The 23,568-nt window shown below is 44.2% G+C and overlaps 1 protein-coding gene across 6 annotated transcripts in view; it reads right to left on the minus strand.

The window, feature by feature from the left end:
* Positions 1 to 4,774: 4,774 nt before the first annotated feature.
* LOC106563000 (2-oxoglutarate dehydrogenase, mitochondrial) overlaps positions 4,775 to 23,568 on the minus strand; it is a 53,432-nt gene continuing 34,638 nt past the window's right edge. For all 6 annotated transcript variants that reach the window (XM_045689835.1, XM_045689833.1, XM_045689836.1 and 3 more), the window contains 19 exons: positions 21,179 to 21,294; positions 20,922 to 21,076; positions 18,351 to 18,497; positions 18,080 to 18,170; positions 17,589 to 17,768; positions 17,347 to 17,475; positions 17,064 to 17,243; positions 12,757 to 12,909; positions 11,888 to 11,990; positions 9,869 to 9,997; positions 9,507 to 9,657; positions 8,256 to 8,383; positions 7,879 to 8,057; positions 7,452 to 7,523; positions 7,108 to 7,236; positions 6,912 to 6,984; positions 6,303 to 6,466; positions 6,037 to 6,191; positions 4,775 to 5,895 (listed from right to left, as the gene is read on the minus strand). In XM_045689835.1, coding sequence (XP_045545791.1) covers positions 5,775 to 5,895; positions 6,037 to 6,191; positions 6,303 to 6,466; positions 6,912 to 6,984; positions 7,108 to 7,236; positions 7,452 to 7,523; positions 7,879 to 8,057; positions 8,256 to 8,383; positions 9,507 to 9,657; positions 9,869 to 9,997; positions 11,888 to 11,990; positions 12,757 to 12,909; positions 17,064 to 17,243; positions 17,347 to 17,475; positions 17,589 to 17,768; positions 18,080 to 18,170; positions 18,351 to 18,497; positions 20,922 to 21,076; positions 21,179 to 21,294 — 2,555 coding nt within the window. In that variant the 3' untranslated portion in view covers positions 4,775 to 5,774. The remainder of the gene's footprint in view (positions 5,896 to 6,036; positions 6,192 to 6,302; positions 6,467 to 6,911; positions 6,985 to 7,107; positions 7,237 to 7,451; positions 7,524 to 7,878; positions 8,058 to 8,255; positions 8,384 to 9,506; positions 9,658 to 9,868; positions 9,998 to 11,887; positions 11,991 to 12,756; positions 12,910 to 17,063; positions 17,244 to 17,346; positions 17,476 to 17,588; positions 17,769 to 18,079; positions 18,171 to 18,350; positions 18,498 to 20,921; positions 21,077 to 21,178; positions 21,295 to 23,568) is intronic.

Raw genomic sequence — 23,568 nt, forward strand, 5'->3', positions numbered from 1 at the left:
TTGATACCCTTCCCCAGATCTGTGCCTCGACACAATTCTGTCTCAAAGCTCTATGGACAATTCCTTTGACCCCATGGCTTGGTTTTTCTCTGACATGCACTGCCAACTGTGGGACCTTACAGAGACAGGTGTGTGCCTTTCCAAATCATGTCCAATCAATTGAATTTACCACAGGTGGACTCCAATCAAGTTGTAGAAACATCTCAAAGATGATCAACAGAAACAGGATGCACCTGAGCTCAATTTCGAGTCTCATACCAAAGGGTCTGAATACTTATGTAAATAAGGTATTTCTGTTTTTTATTTCTAATAAATTTGCTAACATTTTTAAAAACCTGTTTTCGCTTCGTCATTATGGGGTATTGTGTGTTTACTGATGAAGGAAAACAACTATTTAATCCATTTTAGAATAAGGCTGTAACATAACAAAATGTGTAAAAAGGGAAGGGGTCTGAATACTTTCAGAATGCACTGTAAGTAGCTCGGCACATAGTGGATAATAAGCAACATTTTGGAGTCAACAGTGTTATCAAAATCTCATTCCAGGCTGTGCTTTCTGTGTAAACTTAGAAGGCTGAGCGTTAATTAATCTGTTTTACAGTCATTTTACAGATGTTTATTGAGCCTGTCTTAACGTTTAGTTTAGTTGCCTGGTTTGGCTCCCTCACATGGGCAAGTCAGAATACCCTAGAGAAAGTTGTGCATGTCAGTGGTAAGATTGTAGGGAGAAACAAAAGGCTCTTCGAGACCTTACTAGTAAGAGGGGTAAAGAAATAATTTTGGATCTAACACATCCACTCAACAATCAATATGCAGTACTGTCATCAGGGTGCAGACTCCGGTCTTTACCTCCTAAAACCAAGACAGCCACTAACAGTTTTGTACCAGCATCGGTACGGCTTTTAAATGAAACAAATATTTGTGTGACTTACAGTACCAGTCAAAAGTTGGGACACCTACTCATTCAAGGGTTTTTCTTTATTTTTACTATTTTCTACATTGTAGAATAATAGTGAAGACATCAAAACTATGACATAACACATATGGAATCATGTAGTAACCAAAAAAAGTGTTAAACAAATCAATATATACTGCTCAAAAAATAAAGGGAACACAAACAACACATCCTAGATCTGAATGAAAGAAATAATCTTATTAAATACTTTTTTATTTACATAGTTGAATGTGCTGACAACAAAATCACACAAAAATAATCAATGGAAATCCAATTTATCAACCCATGGAGGTCTGGATTTGGAGTCACACTCAAAATTAAAGTGGAAAACCACACTACAGGCTGATCCAACTTTGATGTAATGTCCTTAAAACAAGTCAAAATGAGGCTCAGTAGTGTGTGTGGCCTTCACGTGCCTGTATGACCTCCCTACAACGCCTGGGCATGCTCCTGATGAGGTGGCGGATGGTCTCCTGAGGGATCTCCTCCCAGACCTGGACTAAAGCATCCGCCAACTCCTGGACAGTCTGTGGTGCAACGTGGCGTTGGTGGATGGAGCGAGACATGATGTCCCAGATGTGCTCAATTGGATTCAGGTCTTGGGAATGGGCGGGCCAGTCCATAGCATCAATGCCTTCCTCTTGCAGGAACTGCTGACAAACTCCAGCCACATGAGGTCTAGCATTGTCTTGCATTAGGAGGAACCCAGGGCCAACCGCACCAGCATATGGTCTCACAAGGGGTCTGAGGATCTCATCTCGGTACCTAATGGCAGTCAGGCTACCTCTGGCGAGCACATGGAGGGCTGTGCAGCCCCCCAAAGAAATGCCACCCCACACCATGACTGAGCCACCGCCAAACCGGTCATGCTGGAGGATGTTGCAGGCAGCAGAACATTCTCCACGGCGTCTCCAGACTCTGTCACGTCGGTCACGTGCTCAGTGTGAACCTGCTTTCGTCTGTGAAGAGCACAGGGCGCCAGTGGCGAATTTGCCAATCTTGGTGTTCTCTGGCAAATGCCAAACGTCCTGCACGGTGTTGGGCTGTAAGCACAACCCCCACCTGTGGACGTCGGTCCCTCATACCACCCTCATGGAGTCTGTTTCTGACCGTTTGAGCAGACACATGCACATTTGTGGCCTGCTGGAGGTCATTTTGCAGGGCTCTGGCAGTGCTTCTCCTGCTCCTCCTTGCACAAAGGCGGAGGTAGCGGTCCTGCTGCTGGGTTGTTGCCCTCCTACGGCCTCCTCCACGTCTCCTGATGTACTGGCCTGTCTCCTGGTAGCGCCTCCATGCTCTGGACACTACGCTGACAGACACAGCAAACCTTCTTGCCAGAGCTCGCATTGATGTGCCATCCTGGATGAGCTGCACTACCTGAGCCACTTGTGTGGGTTGTAGACTCCGTCTCATGCTACCACTAGAGTGAAAGCACCGCCAGCATTAAAAAGTGACCAAAACATCAGCCAGGAAGCATAGGAACTGAGAAGTGGTCTGTGGTCCCCACCTGCAGAACCACTCCTTTATTGGGGGTGTCTTGCTAATTGCCTATAATTTCCACCTGTTGTCTATTCCATTTGCACAACAGCATGTGAAATGTATTGTCAATCAGTGTTGCTTCCTAAGTGGACAGTTTGATTTCACAGAAGTGTGATTGACTTGGAGTTACATTGTGTTGTTTAAGTGTTCCCTTTATTTTTTTGAGCAGTGTATATTGTATATTTGAGATTCTTTAAAGTAGCCACCCTTTGCCTCGATGACAGCTTTGCACACTCTTGGCATTCTCTCAACCAGCTTCATGAGGCAGTCACCTGGAATGCATTTCAATTAACAGGTGTGCCTTGTTAAAAGTTAATTTGTGGAATTTCTTTCCTTCTTAATGCATTTGAGCCAATCAGTTGTGTTGTGACAAGGTAGGGGTGATATACAGAAGATAGCCCTATTTGTTAAAATACCAAGTCCATATTATGGCAAGAACAGCTCAAATAAGCAAAGAGAAATGACAGTCCATCGTTACTTTAAGACATGAAGGTCAGGGGCGGCAGGTAGCTTAGTGGTTAGAGCATTGGGCCAGTAACCGAAAGGTTGGTGGATCAAATCCTCGAGCTGGCAAGGTAAAAGTCTGTTGTTCTGCCCCCGAGCAAGGCAGTTAACCCACTGTTCCCCGGGCGCCGAAGACGTGGATGTCGAATAAGGCAGCCCCCCGCACCTCTCTGATTGGTTAAGTACGTTCGACACATTTCAGTTTTAGGCATTCAGTTGTACATCTGACTTGGTATCCCCCTTTTCAATTTGGAAAATTTCAAGAACTTTGAAGGTTTTTTCAAGTGCAGTCGCAAAAACCATCAAGCGCTATGAGGAAACTGGCTCTCATGAAGACCGCCACTACCTCTGCTGCAGAAGATAAGTTCATTAGTTACCAGCTGTAACAAATGCGCTGAGAATTGGGAAGCAAATTCAGGGAGTGAGTGTTTTAATAAATAAAGAAACAATGAACACAAAAAAACAAAGCGCACCGACATGAAAACAGAGTCAATAACACCTGAGGAAAGAACCAAGGAGAGTGACAGATATAGGGAAGATAATCAAGGAGGTGATTCCAGGTGAGTGTCATGAGGCGCAGGCGCCAAAGACGATAGTGACAGATGTGCGAGATAATCAGCAGCCTGATGACCTAGAGGCCGGCGAGGGAGTGTACGTGACACCAGCCTCAGAAATTGCAGGCCAAATAAATTCTTCAGAGTTCAAGTAACAGACACATCTCAACATCAACTGTTCAGATGAGACTGCGTGAATGGTTGAATTGCTGTAAAGAAACCACTACTAATGCACATCAACAAGAAGAAGAGACACGAGCAATGGACATTAGACCGGTAGAAATCTGTCCTTTTGTTTGATGAGTCCAAATTTGAGATTTTTGGTTACAACTGTCGTGTATTTGTGAGACGCAGAGTAGGTGAATGGATGATCTCTGCATGTGTGGTTCCCACGATGAAGCATGGAGGAGGAGGTGTGATGGTGTGGGGGTGCTTTGCTGGTGATACTGTCTGCGATTTATTTAGAATTCAAGGCACACTTAACCAGCATGGCTGCCACAGCAGTCTGCAGCGATACGCCATCCCATCTGGTTTGCGCTTAGTGGGACTATCATTTGTTTTTCAACAGGACAATGACCCAACACACCTCCAGGCTGTGTAAGGGCTATTTGACCAAGGAGAGTGATGGAGTGCTGCATCAGATGACCTGGCCTCCACAATCACCCTACCTAAACCCAATTGAGATGGTTTGGGATGAGTTGGACCGCAGAGTGAAGGAAAAGCAGCCAAGTGCTCAGCATATGTGGGAACTCCTTCAAGACTGTTGGAAAAGCATTCCAGATTAAGCTGGTTGAGAGAATGCCAAGGGTGTGAAAATATAAAATATATTTTGATTTGTTTAACACTTTTTTGGTTACTACATGATTCCATCTGTATATTCATAGTTTTGATGTCATCACTATTATTTGACAATGTAGAAAATAATAAAATAAAGAAAAAACCCTTGAATGAGTAGTGTTGTCCAAACCTTTAACTGGTACTGTATATACTGAAGAAAAATATAAACGTAATGTTAAACAATTTCAAAGATTTTACTGGTTTACATTTCATATGGCCCACTTTGGAGCCAGGCCCAGCTAATCGGAATGAGTATGATGACGTCACTATGTTTATTGGTAAAATAAACTGAGCACTGCTGACACACCCAAGATATATTATTAATAAGTTATTAATATGCAAGATATGAGATACCTGGAAAAGCATTTGAAGGCTCACACGATGACACCGACAATGTCTTTATTGAATGAATAAATGATTAAAGAACAAACATAGAACACTATACGAAAATAAATAAATCCTTTACTTAGTCCGAAAGAGATCCCTGCCAGACCAGTAGGCATTTTTACCTTGTCTCTTCATAAGTTACTAGTGGAGCTTATACACTGTTTTTATATAATATAATAGTAATTTCTCATCTCCCAACAGTTTGTTTACATTTGGCACAGGAGGTGGAAGAGAAGGAAAAGTAGGGAGGAGGAGAAAAGAGAAGGAGGTGAGTGGTCAAGAGGAGAGAAGGAAGAAGAGGGGAATGAAAGATGATGATTGGGAAGAATAAATGAAAGAGGGTTAAAACACAGAGGAAGAGAGGGATGGAGAAGATGGAGAATGAGTAGTGAGAGATAGAAAGTGAGAGAGAGGAAAATGGAGGGCATTTGTATGGTTGAATACATTCCTCTTAAATGGATCCATTGTAAAACTGCATGGACATTTCCCAGTGCAAGAGGACCTATGGTCAGTCAGTGTGCGTATCAATGTATCTAAAGTCTTTCATAGCAGACAGTTCATAGTGTGTCTTGATATATAAATAATATAGAGAAACTGAATGAGGGTTCAGGGTAAGTGTGTTAAGACTATCCAGTGTATGCTGGTTTAGGGATAAGAGTAGGATTAAGGGTGTTGGGGTTAGAGTCTAGGGTATAAGTCTGCTAAGACTCAAGTGTATACATCCAGGTTAAAACCTGACTAAAAAGCGGTATAACTTCAGCAGGTGAGGTAAGGGTACTGTGTGGTGTATAGGTCAGTGGTATTCAACTCTTGCCCTACGAGGTCTGGAGCCTGCTGGTTTTCTGTTCTACCGGATAATTAATTGCACCCACCTGGTGTTCCAGGTCTAAATCAATCCCTGATTAGAGGGGACAATGAAAAAAACGCAGTGGAACTGGCTTCGAGGTCCAGAGTTGAGTTTGAGGGGTATAGGGCATAGGGATTATAGTATAAGTGTGTTAGGACTGCCCAGTGAATGCGTCCAGGTTAAAAGCTGTATCTAGGAAGCGTTGTAATTCAACCAGGTGAGCTGCTTTGTTCCCTGTAGCTGGAGCTGCTGCTGGCCCACGACCAGCATACCTACACACACATACATACATACACACACACACACATACAAACATGAGAAAGAAGCGAGAACACATTTAATACGAAACACAACTCTTTGAACAAATTATTCATTGATATCTTCCCCTGTGAGTGAAGGAGGCTGGGTCGTACCAAACGGGGCGGGTGCGGTCGACGGTGGTGCGGAGGCGGGGTTTGACGTAGTCATAGTAACCCTGGTTCTTGTGCTCTTCCTGGCACCACACCAGGTCAGCGTTGGGATAACGATCTGTCTCCACCTTCACCTGGTCAAACGGGAAGGGAGAGAGCTGGAGGAGAAAGAGATAGATGGACGAGAGAGAGAGATGAGATTGGAAGTGTGTGTATGCCTGAGAGTGTGCACTGTACCTGTGTGCGTGTATGCATGTGTGTGTGTATACCTGCTCTATGCGTGCAATGGCCACAGTATTATCCATGCCTCTGTTCTTGCGTTCTCGGGTCAGTTCATAGTAGACCTTCCCAGTACAGAACACAATCCTCTTCACCCCATCTGGCTTCTCACACACAGGACCACTGTCTGGGATCAGACGCTGGAAGTGGGTACCTGAAAGACACACACACAAACACACAGTATAGAAACACACACACGTACGGTACACACATGTACACACACACACTCATTCGTCTCTCATTGGTCTGATAAGCAGTATTTAAATAGTATTTGTTTTCTTTCAAATACTTGCCTGGTGCAATGGAACCCAATGGAAGAGTCCCCAAAGTGCAACCCCCGCTCAGGCTCAGTCAAAGGCTCAACGCATTTGATTGAAAGCAAATACCATTTGAACTCAGGTCTGGTGACAAGCAGACACTTCAGACAATCTTTGTTATCCCGTTCCACCAGATATCTTAGCTAAGATAACTTAACTACAGTACTGTATGTCAGATGTTAGAAGGAGCCATCATGACCATAGCTAGCTTCCAACCTCCTCGCCTTGCTAACCTAAATCCTCCCTCCCTCATCTCCCTCCATCCCTCCCTCTCTCCCTCACCTGGCAGCATGTCGTCAAAGCTGGACTTGGCATCAGGGTGGCGCAGCAGTGACTTGGGGGTGAAGACTATCAGCTGGAGGACAGAGAGAAAGAGAGAGGGAGAAAATAAGAGAAAAAGAGGAGAGATGTGTGTGTAGAGTGTATGTGAAGGACGTGTTTCTGTAAACCTGAATGTATGTGTGTGTGTGGCACTCACAGGCTTCCTGAAGGGCTGTAGTATTTGTCTGCGGAGTACGTGGAAGTAGTTAGCCGGTGTAGAGCAGTTGACTATGATCCAGTTACAGTCATACAGCTGACGCACAGCAAACTCCTCAGCAGAGAATTTCTATATATGAGAGAAGGGACAGGTCATACACATACGCTCCCACCCACACTCTCTGTCTTTCACACACACACACACACACACACACACACACACACACACACACACACACACACACACACACACACACACACACACACACACACACACACACACACACACACACACACACACACACACACACACACACACACACACACACACACACACACACTTACAGGGTATGCATCCGGGTCTTCATTACACATCTGCAGGAACCTCTCTGGTCGGGCCGACGAGTGCTCTGGACCCTGAGTATAGGATCATGGGATATATAGTTTATCATCCATTTGTGACAACAGACAATGTTCTTCAAAGCGAAGACAGACTTATAGATAAGTGGTGGGAGCAGCAGTGCTATTCTGTTCTCAGAGACTGAGGCAGACAGACAGGCGGACGGATACACACACACACACACACACACACACACACACACACACACACACACACACACACACACACACACACACACACACACACACACACACACACACACACACACACACACACACACACACACACACACACACACACACACACACACACAGGTTTACACTCACATACTCTGCCTCACAGATGGATGGACGGACAGACAGTAGTTCCTACCATTCCTTCCATGCCATGGGGTAGCAGTAGGACTATTCCGTTCTGTCTGACCCACTTGGCCTGTCCTGGGCAGATGAACTGGTCTATGATACACTGGGCTGTGTTGTGGAAGTCCCCAAACTGGGCCTCCCACAGAACCAGAGCATTGGGACTAGCCATGGCAAAACCCAGCTCGAAACCTAGAGGGGGGAGAAAAGGAGAGAGAGAGATGTTCAGGTCAGAAAGCATGAGGGAACAAAAAAAAACAGACAACTCTTCATAATGCTGTGGCATGCTGTACCGTAAAGACAGCAAAATAAAAGACTGCATCTGAATGTGTGTGCGCATGTCTGCGTACATGTACGTGTGTGTGTGTGTGTATATGTGTGTGTACTAACCCAATACTCCGTACTCTGACAGAGAGCTGTTACAGACAGTGTATGGAGCCTGGTTAGGAGCGATGTGGTTCATGGGAATACAGATCCTCTTATCTACATTCTGGTCATGGAGAACATGGTGTCTGTGACTGTAGAGGGGTAGATGGAGAGATGGAGAAGGAGAGAGAGAGAGAGTTATGGGTAGAGAAAAGAGAGGAAGGGGAGAGGTAGAGGGGTGGGTAGAAGAAGCAAGGGAGAGACACGGAGAGGGAGAGAGAGAGTAAATAAGAGTTACTATACTACCAAGGTGTGACAATAGCGCTTCAGTATGGCACCCAGGTCTCCCAGGTCTCAAAGCCCACCAACACAACCAACTTGAGAAGATCCAACACGTGCAACCAAAATCATCATGGGCCCCACCTACACATCCTACGACTGCATGCAATGACGTGGGCTTGCAGTCCTTGGAGTCCCGCCGCACCCACCTCAGCAGATTCTTTGTCCAGAAGCTTGCAAAATCCCAGGATTACAACAAATGGCTACCTCAGACAAGAAGCCATGTCAGTGGCAGATCTACCTGATCCAGTCACAAACGGAACCTTCCCCCTGCTCGGACTGACAGATACTACAACAGCCCTATGCCTTACTTTGTGAGACTGCTTAACGCTGCTTAAGTGTAATATTGTATACTACAGTGCATTCGGAAAGTATTCAGACCCCTTCACTTTTTCCACATTGTGTTACATTAAAGCCTCATTCTAAAATTGATTAAATTAATATTTTTCCTCATCAATCTACACACAATACCCCATAATGACAAAGCGAAAACCCTTTGCTATGAGACTCGAAATTGAGCTCAGGTGCATCCTGTTTACATTGATTATCCTTGAGATGATTGGAGTCCATCTGTGGGAAATTCAGTTATGTGGTAAATTCATTCAAAAATGTCTAAAAAACAGTTTTTTCTTTGTCATTGTGGGGTATTGTGTGTAGATTGATGAGGGAAAAAACTATTCAATCCATTTTAGAATAAGGCTGTAATGTAACAAAATGTTGAAAAAGTCAAGGGGTCTGAATACTTTACTTAATTACGTAGGCCTACAGATGTATGCTATAATTCAGCACTTAGCTGCAAATGTGTACAATTCCAAATAAAACTTAAATATATAATTCAGCAATGACAAATAACACATAACACTGTCAAACAAGAGACTTTAGTATGACATACAGTCATAACATTGACATAGGCTGTCGTAAGGGTGACATTAGTACCTGAAGGTTCCTCTCTCCACGTCCTGTCCGCTGAGACGTATGTGTGTTCCCTCCTTGAGCAACGAGCCAAAGGCCATGTACTCTCCTAGAGCCCAGTCACACACACGCTGGCCCACCATCGCCGCACGACCCTTTAGTATACGACTCAGACCTGACACACACACACACACACACACACACACACACACACACACACACACACACACACACACACACACACACACACACACACAAGGATATGTGAGCACGTACATAGGTTACGCTGTATTTGTCTTCCACAGGTATTGTGTGTCCACGCGTGTGTGTGTGTATGGGTTTGTGCGCGCACTTGTGTGTTTGAGTGTATGTGCGTGGTTGTCTACCTCCGTGTATAGTGAAGTCTTCCACAGGGACAGATGAAGCAATGTGTCCTATGTGTCCCAGCTCCTCCTCAGTCAGGCCTGTAGACGGACTGGTCATACTCTTAGGCTGGCCATCCATGTTGAAGAAACCTACACACACACACACACATTTATAAAAAAATACACACTGTTAGTGTATGCTTACACAGAGAATAAAAACACACACACACACACACACACACACACACACACACACACACACACACACACACACACACACACACACACACACACACACACACACACACACACACACAACCGGCCAAAAGTTTGGACATTTTCTACATTGTTTAACACTTTTTTGGTTACTTCATGATTCCATATGTGTTATTTCATAGTTTTGATGTCTTCAGTATTATTCTACAATGTAGAAAATAGTAAAAATAAAGAAAAACCCTTGAATGAGTAAGTGTTCTAAAACGTTTGACCAGTAGTGTATATTTTATATGAGATTCTTCAAAGTAGCCACCCGTTGCCTTGATGACTGCTTTGCACACTCTTGGCATTCTCTCAACCAGCTTCATAAGGTAGCCACCTGGAATGCATTTCAATTAACAGGTGTGCCTTCTTAAAGTGAATTTGTGGAATTTCTTTCCTTCTTAATGCGTTTGAGACAATTAGTTGTGTTGTGACAAGGTAGAGGTGCTATACAGAAGACAACACTATTTGGTAAAATACCAAGTCCATATTATGGCAAGAACAGCTCAAATAAGCAAAGAGAAACAACAGTACATCATTAGTTTAAGACATGTCAATGTGGAAAATTTCAAGAACTTTGAAAGTTTCTACAAGTGCAGTCGTAAAAACCATCAAGAGCTATGATGAAACTGGCACTCATGAGGACCGCCACAGGAAACGAAGATCTAGAGTTACTTCTGCTGCAGAGGATAAGTTCATTAGTTACTAACCTCAGAAATTACAGCCCAAATAAATACTTCACAGAGTTCAAGTAACAGACACATGTCAACATCAACTGTTCAGAGGAGACCGCGTGAATCAGGCCTTCATGGTCGAATTGCTGCAAAGAAACCACTACTAAAGGACACCAATAATAAGAAGAGACTTGCTTGGACCAAGAAACACGAGCAATGAACATTAGACTGGTGGAAATCTGTCCTTTGGTCTGATGAGTCCAAATTTGAGATTTTTGGTTCCAACCTTTGTGAGACGCAGAGTAGGTGAACGGATGTTCTCCGCATGTGTAGTTCCCACCGTGAAGCATGGAGGAGGAGGTGTGATGGTGTCGGGGTGCTTTGCTGGTGACACTGTGATTTATTTAAAATTCAAGGCACACTTAACCAGCATGGCTGCCACAACATTCTGCAGCAATACGCCATCCCACCTGGTTTGCGCTTAGTGGGACAATCATTTTCAACAGGACAATGACCCAACACACCTCCAGGCTGTGTAAGGGCTATTTGACCAAGAAGGAGAGTGATGGACTGCTGCATCAGATGACCAGGCCTCCACAATCACCCGACCTCAACCCAATTGAGATGGTTTGGTATGAGTTGGACCACAGAGTGAAGGAAAATCAGCCAACAAGTGCTCAGCATATGTGGGAACTCCTTCATGATTGTTGGAAAAGCATTCCAGGTGAAGCTGGCTGAGAGAATTACAAGTGTGTGCAAAGCTGTCATCAAGACAAAGGGTGGATACTTTGAAGAATCTAAAATATATTTTGATTTGTTGAACACTTTTTTGGCTACTACATGATCCCATGTGTTATTTCATAGTTTTGATGTCTTCACTAGTATTCTACAATGAATGTGTAGTTGTGTCCAAACTATTGACTGGTACTGTATGCACTTACAATATATTGTAAAACTTTGGTTTACACACACACACACACACACACACACACACACACACACACACACACACACACACACACACACACACACACACACACACACACACACACACACACACACACACACACACACACACACACACACACACACACACACACACACACACCGGGCCAGGGTGAGTCTAGCCAGTGTTTGATGTGTAGAATCTTCTCGTCTTTGGAGCGAGCGTGAGCCTCTTCACAGATCTTGTCATACTTGGCAATCTCCTCCTAGAGGGGAGAGGGTTAATATCCATTTAATGTTAAATTAAGTCATCCTCAACAACAACACCTTGGTACCTCATATCAATCAGCGAGTACACTCTATTAAGAACAGTCTTTCATATAAAGACAGAGGACAGAATATAATATCTAAGTAGAGGTTTGTAAGGGCTGATTATGCTACATGATGTATATGGGCAGTCTATGGTGTATAGTATACACTGAGTGAACATAACATTAAGAACACCCGCTCTTTCCATGACATTGACTGACCAGGTGAATCCAGGTGAAAGCTATGATCCCTTATTGATGTCACTTGTTAAATCCACTTCAATCAGTGTAGATTAATGGGAGGAGACAGGTTAAATAAGTGTTTTTAACCCGTTAGACAATTAAGACATAGTTTGTGTATTTGTGCCATTCAGATGGTGAATGGGCAAGACAAAATATTTAAGTGCCTTTGAACGGGGTATGGTTGTAGGTGCCAGGTACACCTGCTTGTGTCAGGAACTGCTGAGTTTTTCACACTCAACAGTTTCCCGTGTGTATCAAGAATGGTTCACCACCCAAAGGACATCCAGCCGACTTGACACAACTGCGGGAAGCACTGGAGTCAACATGGGCCAGCATCCCTGTGGAACACTTTCGACACCTTGCAGAGTCCATGCCCCGATGAAATTAGTCTGTTCTGAGGGCAAAAGGGGGAGTGCAACTCAATATTAGGAAGGTGTTCCTAATGTTTGGTATACTCAGTGTATATGGCAAAATATGTTACCTCGTACTCCTGTCTGGTGACAGCTCCCTCTGCTATGAGTTTCTCAGCGTATTTCTGTAGGACTCCTTTCTGCTTCTTGATCTGCTTGTACATCAGAGGCTGGGTGAACATGGGTTCGTCCATCTCATTGTGGCCGTTACGCCTGTAACACACCTGTAACACACACACGCACACACACGTGCGCACACACACGCGCACGCACGCACACACGCACACACACACACACACACACACACACACACACACACACACACACACACACACACATTAGAAGTCAGCTCGTTCATGGTTATGGCATGTTACCTGCAGGGGCTACATATATGGGTCTTTCTATAAACTAGGGTACCAGTGTGCATCTCTAGTAGTGTACAACTGTTTGGAGCTGCTACAATTGTATTCATGGATGCCCCCCCTGAATGTATCTCATCGGAGATACTGTCTGAATGACAGTCAAGTGATAAAGAGCACGTGATTTAACAACAGCCATTGTGCAGGAATTAATGTTGATCTGGAGGACTGACAGAACACTTTGGTGTCTGTTGTTACGGTGGTCAAGATAAATAGCTAAATAGTTAAAACGGAGCAATCGGCAATGTTAAAACACCTTGTTTATTCATTTTTTAATATAAAACCCCAAAACAATTTGATATTTCGATGTTCAAATGTGGGTGGGGTTAAATGTGGAATCCCTGGTCAAGTGCACAGCCAACACTTCCTGTCCTTTCAAAGTAGGAGGTCATCCTTCTAACTCCATTCTATGAATCTATTATCAATTAATTAATTGATTAATAGCTGCCCATACCAAGCCACTGTGCAAGATAAGGTAAGATTTCGAAATTTCGGCATATAATTGAGCGTGTATTGACTTATTAATGAACTGCTGTTACTGTAAATAGTTAGCTGACTGATATATCCTAGCTACCAAGCTAATCATTGGTAATCTTAGTAAATGATGCTATACAGCCAAAACAACAGTATCTACTGCTAGACAAGAGATATGCCCTAGCTATAGTTAGTCATTGGTTGTACATCTAACTAGCTGGAATAAAAACATGAATACATTCAGAACAATATAGAGCTAGTGCTATTTTAAATGCACCGGCAGAACAGAGACCGAACAGAGACCATTTTGCTAGCACAGACTGAAATATGTTCCGGGACTCATCCAATGGCATTGAGGAGTATACCACCTCAGTCATCGGCTTCATCAATAAGTGCATCGATGACATCATCCCCACAGTGACTGTACGTACATATCCCAACCAGAAGCCATGGATTACAGGCAAGGAGCGGGAGACTAAACCGGACGCTTATATGAAATCCCACTATGCCCACAGACGATACCATCAAACAAAGCGTCAATATAGGATTAAGATTGAATCCTACTACACCGGCTCTGATGCTCGTTGGATGTGGCAGGGCTTGAAAACTATTACGGATTACAAAGGGAAACCCAGACGCAAGCTGCCCAGTGACGCGAGCCGACCAGACGAGCTAAATGCCTTTTATGCTTGCTTCGAGGCGAGCAACACTGAAGCATGCACGAGAGCACCAGCTGTTCTGGAGGACTGTGTCATAATGCTCTTGGTAGCCGATGTGAACAAAACTTTTAAACAGGTCAACATTCACAAAGCCGCTGAGCCAGACGGATTACCAGGACGTGTACTCAAAGCAAGCACGGACCAACTGTCAAGTGTCTTCATTGACATTTTCAACCTCTGTAATACCTACATTTTTATAACGGATCACCATAGTAACTGTGCCCAAGGAAGCAAAGGTAACCTGCCTAAATGATTACAACCCCGTGATACTCACGTCGGTAGCCATGAAGTGCTTTTAAAGACTGGTCATGGCTCACATCAACAGCATCCTCCCGGACACCCTAGACCCACCATAGACCCACAATTCGCATACCGCCCAACAGATCCACAGATGACGCAATCTCAATCGCACTCCACACTGCCCTTTCTCACCTGGACAAAAGGAACACCTATGTGAGAATGCTGTTCATTGACTACAGCTCAGCGTTCAACACCATAGTGCCCACAAAGCTCATCACTAAGCTAAGGACTCTGGGACTAAACACCTCCCTCTGCAACTGGATCCTGGACTTCCTGACGGGCCGTCCCCAGGTGGTACGAGTAGGCAACAACACATCTGCCATGCTGATCCTTAACACTGGGGACCCTCAGGGGTGTGTACTTAGTCCCCTCCTGTATTCCCTGTTCACCCACGACTGCGTGGCCAAACACGACGCCAGTCACCCAAGTTATAGACTGTTTTCTCTGCTACCGCATGGCAAGTTGTACCGGAGCGCCAAGTCTAGGACCAAAAGACTTCTCAACAGCTTCTACCCCCAAGCCATAAGACTGCTGAATGATTAATAAAATCGCCACATGACCCCTGCTACTCGCTGTTTATTATCTATGCATAGTCCCTTCACCCCACCTACATGTACAAATTACCTCAACTAATCTGTACCCCCGCACACTGACTCGGTACCGGTTCCCCCTGTATATAGCCTAGTTAGTGTTATTCTTATTGTGTTGCTTTTTATAATTACTTTTTATTTTAGTCTACTTAGTAAATATTTTCTTAACTTTTCGTGAACTGCACTGTTGGATAAGGGCTTGTAAGTAAGCATTTCACGGTAGTCTACACTTGTTGTAGTCGGCGCATGTGACAAATAAAATTTGATTTGAATGAAGGAAGGGTTTGAATAGTAGACATGTAAATATATCCTGTTTACAGCAGGTCTCCAGCTGCCCAGACCTGTCTGATCAGCCTGATAGGGTGCCGTGGGTGTGTCCAGCTTACACCTGTGAAAATCTGTGTGTGTATAGCAATGGAATTAAACATCCAACCAATGCCTCAAGTGTTGTGCTGTAGGTCCACTACACACCCGAAGGGTTGTGGGGTCCTGTCCAGAAACACTCCCTAGCCCCTACCCCTAGACACTTGTGGAGATCTGAGAGAATTGAACAGGTGTAAGCAATGCCACCAAAATTCCACCAAGCCTTTCAGAGGTTAAGATGGAGCTCTCAACGTGTCACCACCCATCAATCCCTCTCAGATCTCCACAAGTGTCTAGACTCTGGGCAGTAGGGGATGGGGTTGTTTCTGGACAGGCCATGGGTATTATGGTAGCTCAGTCGGTCAGTCAGTCAGTCCGGCACTGTCAAAACATTTTAATAGCTGTCAAATACTTGCTTCCTCTGTCCTTGTGAGAATTTCTATTGCATTTCCTTTATTCATTGCATCCTCTCTCTTCATCTCCATCTCAAAACCCATTGGATGAGAAGGTCAGAGGTCCCTCCTCTGTCACCTTCTTATCCAATGGGTTTTGAGAAGGAGGCAAGGGGAGAGGATGTGAGGAATGAAGGAAATGCAATTGAGATTCTCCCCTTGTTTCCTCCATTCCTCACCTCCCTCTCAAAGCACATTGGTGGAGAAGAGGGAAGGTTCCTCCCACTTTCGAGGAGTTGCATAGAGTGGAGGAAACAAGGACAGAGGAAGCAAGAATGTGACGTCTAGTTCACACACACGCACGCGCACACGCACACACACACACACACACACACACACACACACACACACACACACACACACACACACACAACTTGAAGAGTTTACTGACTATAATGATTCCATTATTGGTTATTATTATTGTCAATGATTTGTTGACAGAGGCCATTCTATTATATTATTGCAATAAATTATATAAACTATACAAAAATACAGAAATGCATTCTTCTGGAATATTAAGCATGGCTATAAATGATAGAGAAGGTGACTACAACACAAACAGACCTGCTACTAGGCATGGCAAAGAAAAATGCAGTGTCCATGTTTCTTGTGACATTTTGAATGATATGTAGATGTTTTGTTGTTGCTAGGAGTTATGGTCTCATTTTGCCTATCTAGACTCGTATTCCTGTAAGTACACATGTGAAGATGCAAGAAAATCATATTTAAATGTACATAATGCCTTTTTTTTTACCCTGATGTCACACATTAGTCCCTTTATTTATAGAAAGACCCATATATATATATATGGGTCACTGTCAATGATGACTGTTCGGTAAGTCACTAAAGGTGTCTGCTTAATAACCCTATTATAATTATCATCTCATTATGACCATTACAAAAACCTGATCAGGAAACACATACACGTTTCTTATTGGACAAGTTTCTAATTGGTCACAAACGTTTTCACACCATTTTTTAGTAGTCCCTCCCTGTTTCAGTCTGTTTTCCTCTGTTTCATGCCTAATGAATACCACCCTGGTCAGGAAACACACACTCACCAGGTCGACGACTACGTCCTTGTGAAAGGTGGCCCTCCACTCGGCGGCGACATTACACACGTACATGACAGCCTCGGGGTCGTCAGCGTTGACATGGAAGATGGGGGCGTTGACCACTTTGGCCACGTCTGTAGGGTAAGAGGATGACCTCGCCACCCTGGGGTCGGTGGTGAAACCAATCTACAGGGAGGGAGAGAGAAAAGAGGGAAGTTAAATTAAGGGAAGGGTGTGTGTGTGTGTGTGTGTGCATGCCTGCGTGCCTACGCGCATGTGCGTGTGTTACCTGGTTGTTGACCACCACATGGATAGTGCCATGTGTGGTGTAGGAGGGCAGGTCAGAGAGGTGGAAGGTCTCATAGACAACCCCCTGGCCTGCAAACGCTGCATCACCATGGAGCAGGATGGACATTACCTGGAAATACACACAAACAGAAATATAAATACACAAACAAACACACACAGACAGACAGAAACCAAAAAACATACAAATACATACACAGTCTGTCGGCCTGTGTGTGTACTTACCCTGTTGCCTTCTGTGTCCCCGCAGTAGAACTGCTCAGCCTTGGTCTTGCCCTGCACCACGGGGTCCACAGCCTCCAGGTGAGAAGGGTTAGCCATGAGTGACAGTGTGATGTTCCTATCAGTGACCCGGTTGATCCTCCGGTGCCACATCCCCAAGTGGTACTTCACATCTCCAGAACCCTGGGGGGGGGGCAGGTGAATTGTAAGAGTATAACTTCTTCATTTTCTTTAACTTCTGGTATGGAATATTTTTTTACATTTACATTACATTTACATTTTTTTTCATGTTATTCACTTTCCATATTGTGTTACCAGGGTCGTGATCTTTAGGATACGCAATGGACAACATTTGAAAATCTTTTGCAACAGAAAATGAAAATCGGTGTTTCTTATTGGACAAATCCAGGTAGTCCCTCCCTGCTTCAGTTATTTCCTTCCCCGTTTGGTGGTTAATGAACAGGACCCTGCACTCTGATAGCTGTCGGATTTACCTCATCAGCAGCCTCGAGCTTGGAGTCAAACTGACAGAAGATCTGATCCAGCTCCTTACGGATCACATTAGCCAACACATTCAATCTCCCCCTGGAGAGATAGAGAAGGGTGGAGAGAGGGAGAACAACTTTCAGCTACGCTACGCATGGGGAAGCTTGTGATTGGTGTGTATGTGGTAACAGTACCTGTAGGGGGGCCTATGATTGGTGTTTCCATGGACACACTTGCCTGTGGGGCAGCCTGTGATTGGTGTTTCTGTGGTAACAGTACCTGTGAGGCATGCCCATGATGATGCTCTCCACTCCGTTCATACTGGACTTATCGATGATGGTCTTCAGGGCCGGGATGAGAGACTCACAGCCCTCCAGGCCAAAACGCTTCTCTGATGACCATTTCCTCTGCAGGAACTCCTCAAACCTTGCCAACAGGAAACAGGAAGTTAAACATATGTCACCAAGTCCAGAAATGAACCCTATTCCCAATTTCAAATAGCCCTTCCGCTCTATGCATTTGTGGAGATCTGAGAGGATTTGATAGGTGTAAGTGTTATGGAATCGATTAGACAACCTTCTGTTACACTATACTCACTTTGTCTAGGGGACCTAGACTTGCCTAATTGTTCTGTGACCTGACTAGGTGTGTGCTTTAGCGTGAAAGTAGAAGTGTCCGGACCGTGTTGTATGTACATGTACCCAGGAGATAGCAAACATACCAAGTTCAGGGCCAGCTCCTTCTTAACCTCTTGGTTGGCAAGTCCAAGAAGGTTATTCATGTTCATGGTGACAAAATAAATATGTACAAAAAACCAACCTACAAAAAGGCATGCCCAACTAAAGAGGTTAACTAACACAAAGAAACAAACATAGACCGTCTGAGAGGCTTCGGTCCTCCTCTCTCCAGGACTGACAAACCACCTGATTGCCAACACTTGAGTAATTATTACACTTGCACTTGTGTAATAATTACACTTGCACCTCTGAAGATAAATAATGTACTTACATTCAGTAATCTTGCTCTGATTTGTCATCCTGAGGGTCCCAGAGATAAAATGTAGCATAGCTTTGTTTGATTAAATCCATTTCTATATTCAAATGTAGGAACTGGGTTCTAAAGTTTGAACCCCTGCTGATTCTGGCCCCACACCCATCCCGCCCGGCCATCTAGATGCGTGAAGGTTAGTGTCTTTTCTATAGGGAAGCTAATTTCCATCATGTATGACCTTCCTGGGAGTGTGTAAACTTACATGTTTTATTACCATATCATTTTTGTATGTTCTCTATAGTATGTTCTCTATATAACATTTATCAATTGACTAATTCGGCACATTTGGGCAGACTTGATACAAACTTTTGTGCAGTATTGCAATGCTTCACTGGATCAATCTGAAACTTTGCACATACACTGCTAATCTAAATTGCACCTAAACTCCAATATTATATCATGGCCTTTTGCATTTCAAAAATTCTGAAAAGAATAATAGGAAACGCATGTTTTTTTTTGTTTGGATTATCTTTTAACAGATCTAATGTGTTATATTCTCCTACATTAATTTCACATTTCCACAAACTTCAAAGTGTTTTCTTTCAAATGGTATCAAGAATATGCATATCTTTGCTTCAGGTCCTGAGCTACAGGCAGTTAGATTTGGGTAAGTCATTTTAGGCAAAAACTGAAAAAAGGGTACGATCCTTAAGAGGTTTTTAAGATGAATGCACTAACTGTAAGTCGTTCTGGATAAGAGAGTCTGCTAAATGACAAAAATGTCAAATGTAAGGCTTCCTCGCAGAGCACATCACTTAAACCGGTTGCTGCTGTCATCTGGGGATGAGGTGTGGAAGTGTAGTATGTTGTCCAGCTGTGTGCATCACACTAACCATATCATAGCACAAGAAATATGGTAATAGCAATATGCTTATTACATTACATTTAAGTCATTTAGCAGACGCTCTTATCCAGAGCGACTTATAAAATGGTGCATTCACCTTATGATATCCAGTGGAACAACCACTTTACAATAGTGCATCTAAATCTTTTAGGGGGGGGGGGGTTTAGAAGGATTACTTTATCCTATCCTAGGTATTCCTTAAAGAGGTGGGGTTTCAGGTGTCTCCGGAAGGTGGTGATTGACTCCGCTGTCCTGGCGTCGTGAGGGAGCTTGTTCCACCATTGGGGTGCCAGAGCAGCGAACAGTTTTGACTGGGCTGAGCGGGAACTGTGCTTCCTCAGAGGTAGGGGGGGCCAGCAGGCCAGTGGTGGATGAACGCAGTGCCCTTGTTTGGGTGTAGGGCCTGATCAGAGCCTGAAGGTATGGAGGTGCTGTTCCCTTCACAGCTCCGTAGGCAATCACCATGGTCTTGTAGCGGATGCGAGCTTCAACTGGAAGCCAGTGGAGAGAGCGGAGGAGCGGGGTGACGTGAGAGAACTTGGGAAGGTTGAACACCAGACGGGCTGCGGCGTTCTGGATGAGTTGTAGGGGTTTAATGGCACAGGCAGGGAGCCCAGCCAACAGCGAGTTGCAGTAATCCAGACGGGAGATGACAAGTGCCTGGATTAGGACCTGCGCCGCTTCCTGTGTGAGGCAGGGTCGTACTCTGCGAATGTTGTAGAGCATGAACCTACAGGATCGGGTCACCGCCTTGATGTTAGTGGAGAACGACAGGGTGTTGTCCAGGATCACGCCAAGGTTCTTAGCACTCTGGGAGGAGCTTATGCAATAAACTACGGGAGCATACAACAGCGTAAAGGAATTCCTTTTATTCTTTGTGACATTTTTTGTAACCTGCACAATTGGTAAATATGCACAGACTATTTTGTTTATGTGAAACTGGTGTACAGACAGACCTGGTGGATCGAACCATTCTGGCTAGCAGGGTCCTCTTCTCCTCCAGGGTGAACTGCATGATGCCTGGCCTCTCAAACTTCTGTCTGATCCACTGGCACTGCTCCAGGTCATTAATGAACATGAACTCTACTCCAATAGACTGACAGTACGCCATCTAGAGGAGAGGAGAGGAGAGGTCAGTGCGTCTGTGTGTGTGTGTGCATGTGTGTGGGAAGTTTTTTGCAAGCAGTGAGTGTGTGCAATGCGTCGGATCTACCTCGAGGCGCTGTATGATCTCTCGGAGGGGCAGAGTGCTCTCGCTGCCCCCAATAAAGGTTGTGGTGGGGAGCCGGAACACCTTGTCCAGGTCGGACTCATCCAGACCATAGAACTCTGCCATTGTTACCATGTAGATGGAAGGGGGGAGTGTAGAAACATAATAGACAAATGGAGAGAGGAAGAGGTGATCAGAGAGTTAGAGAAAGAGAGAGAGAGAGATGGAAAAAATCAGAAAGAGAGAGAATTAGTGGGAGAGAGGGGCATACAGAAGGAAGGCTAATATAAACATCAAAATGACATGATATCTAGAGAAACCCACTCTATATTTGAATATAAAAGTTACACAGACATCCAAAAAAGCACAACATTGATTGGTTAGTTTGATGGCCACAAGCAGGGTTATTGCATTACACAAGATAGATGGGAGAGACAGAGCATATGAGAGAAAGAGGTAGAGCGAGAGAAAAAGAAACAGCAAGAGGTGATGGTGAAATAACAATGTCAGCAGTAAGATGAAGAGGGGTGGTGGGGAGAGATGGAGGGGTGACAAAAACAATTCATTTTCTGGAATGAAGGGGTAAGTGATGATGCAAATACAAAATGGTGGCAGAGAATGGCGTCAGTCAGCAGAGTCCCACTACAGTGCCTTCAGAAAGTACTCATACCCCCTGACTTTTTTCACATTTTGTTGTGTTACAGCCTGAATTTAAAATAGATTAAATTGCGAATTTGTGTCACAGGCCTACACACAATAGCCCATAATGTCAAAGTGGAATTATGTTAATAAAAAAGTTTAGAAATTGTGACTCGTTTCAGGAAACTAGGCATATGTCGCACATCACTACTTCACAGGAGAGGCATTGGAACGTAAACATTTTTATCAAAATGCATTTTTTGGCAGAAATGCCTTCTGAAACATAAACTTTCATGTGCCTTAATAACAAACTTGTATGCCAACTGTAAATACGAATAAAATTGTTCAATTACGAGCCTAGTTGGTTTAGCCATGGAAAAAGACAGGAACTTTCCCGTTAGCCATGATTGGCTGAGATAATGGGTGGGCTGGACATGCCAAGAGATGAGTTTGGATTGGTCTGCCATGTAGCACACTTCTGTCTATAACATGAGCTGCTCAGTAAGTGTAGGTAATCCTTTCTAACACTGCGTTTTTAAAGGATGTCATGAAGAATTGCAAAAGTGTTGCTAATGCTCTCCGCTTTCTGGAGGACCGAGTCTTGAAATCAGTGGAATGTCCGGTGGAAGCAGAGTATAATAGCTAAGGAAATTCTGGTGTTTGATTGCAAATATGTGGAGGGAGTCAAAAAGAGAACACACAGAAGGCTGTTATATAAAAACACCTGTCTCCAGATTACATCTTCAAATTAAGGGCAACTATCTGTGACAGAGAGGGAGAAGCGTTCATCCATGTATATGACTAAGAGAGTCTATCTATCTACATTTTAAGATATTATACGTTTCTAATTTAGTCAGAAAGTCGTTTTCATTGCAAGTTAAAGCGTACTGTTAGCTAGCTTACGCTAGCTGGCTGGCTCGCTAGCTAACGTTACGTGTGTATAGTAATACAGTGAGGGAAAAAAGTATTTGATCCCCTGCTGATTTTGTACATTTGCCCACTGACAAAGAAATGATCAGTCTATAATTGTAATGGTAGGTTTATTTGAACAGTGAGAGACAGAATAACAACAAAACCCTTGTTGGCAATCACAGAGGTCAGACGTTTCTTGTAGTTGGCCACCAGGTTTGCACACATTTCAGGAGGGATTTTGTCACACTCCTCTTTGCAGATCTTCTCCAAGTCATTAAGGTTTCGAGGCTGACGTTTGGCAACTCAAACCTTCAGCTCCTTCCACAGATTTTCTATGGGATTAATGTCTGGAGACTGGCTAGGCCACTCCAGGACCTTAATGTGCTTCTTCTTGAGCCACTCCTTTGTGCCTTGGCCGTGTGTTTTGGGTCATTGTCATGCTGGAATACCCATCCGCGACTAATTTTCAATGCTCTGGCTGAGGGAAGGAGGTTCTCACCCAAGATTTGACGGTACATGGCCCCGTCCATCGTCCCTTTGATGCGGTGAAGTTGTCCTGTCCCCTTAGCAGAAAAACACCCCCAAAGCATAATGTTTCCACCTCCATGTTTGATGGTGGGGATGGTGTTCTTGGGGTCATAGGCAGCATTCCTCCTTCTCCAAACACGGCGATTTGAGTTGATGCCAAAGAGCTCCATTTTGGTCTCATCTGACCACAACACTTTCACCAGTTGTCCTCTGAGTCATTCAGATGTTCATTGGCAAACTTCAGACGGGCATGTATATGTTGTCACGTCCTGACCAGTATAGGGGTTATTTGTTATTGTAGTTTGGTCAGGACG

Source organism: Salmo salar, chromosome ssa11 (genome assembly GCF_905237065.1).
Source record: "Salmo salar chromosome ssa11, Ssal_v3.1, whole genome shotgun sequence".
NCBI classification, from domain to species: Eukaryota; Metazoa; Chordata; class Actinopteri; order Salmoniformes; family Salmonidae; genus Salmo; species Salmo salar.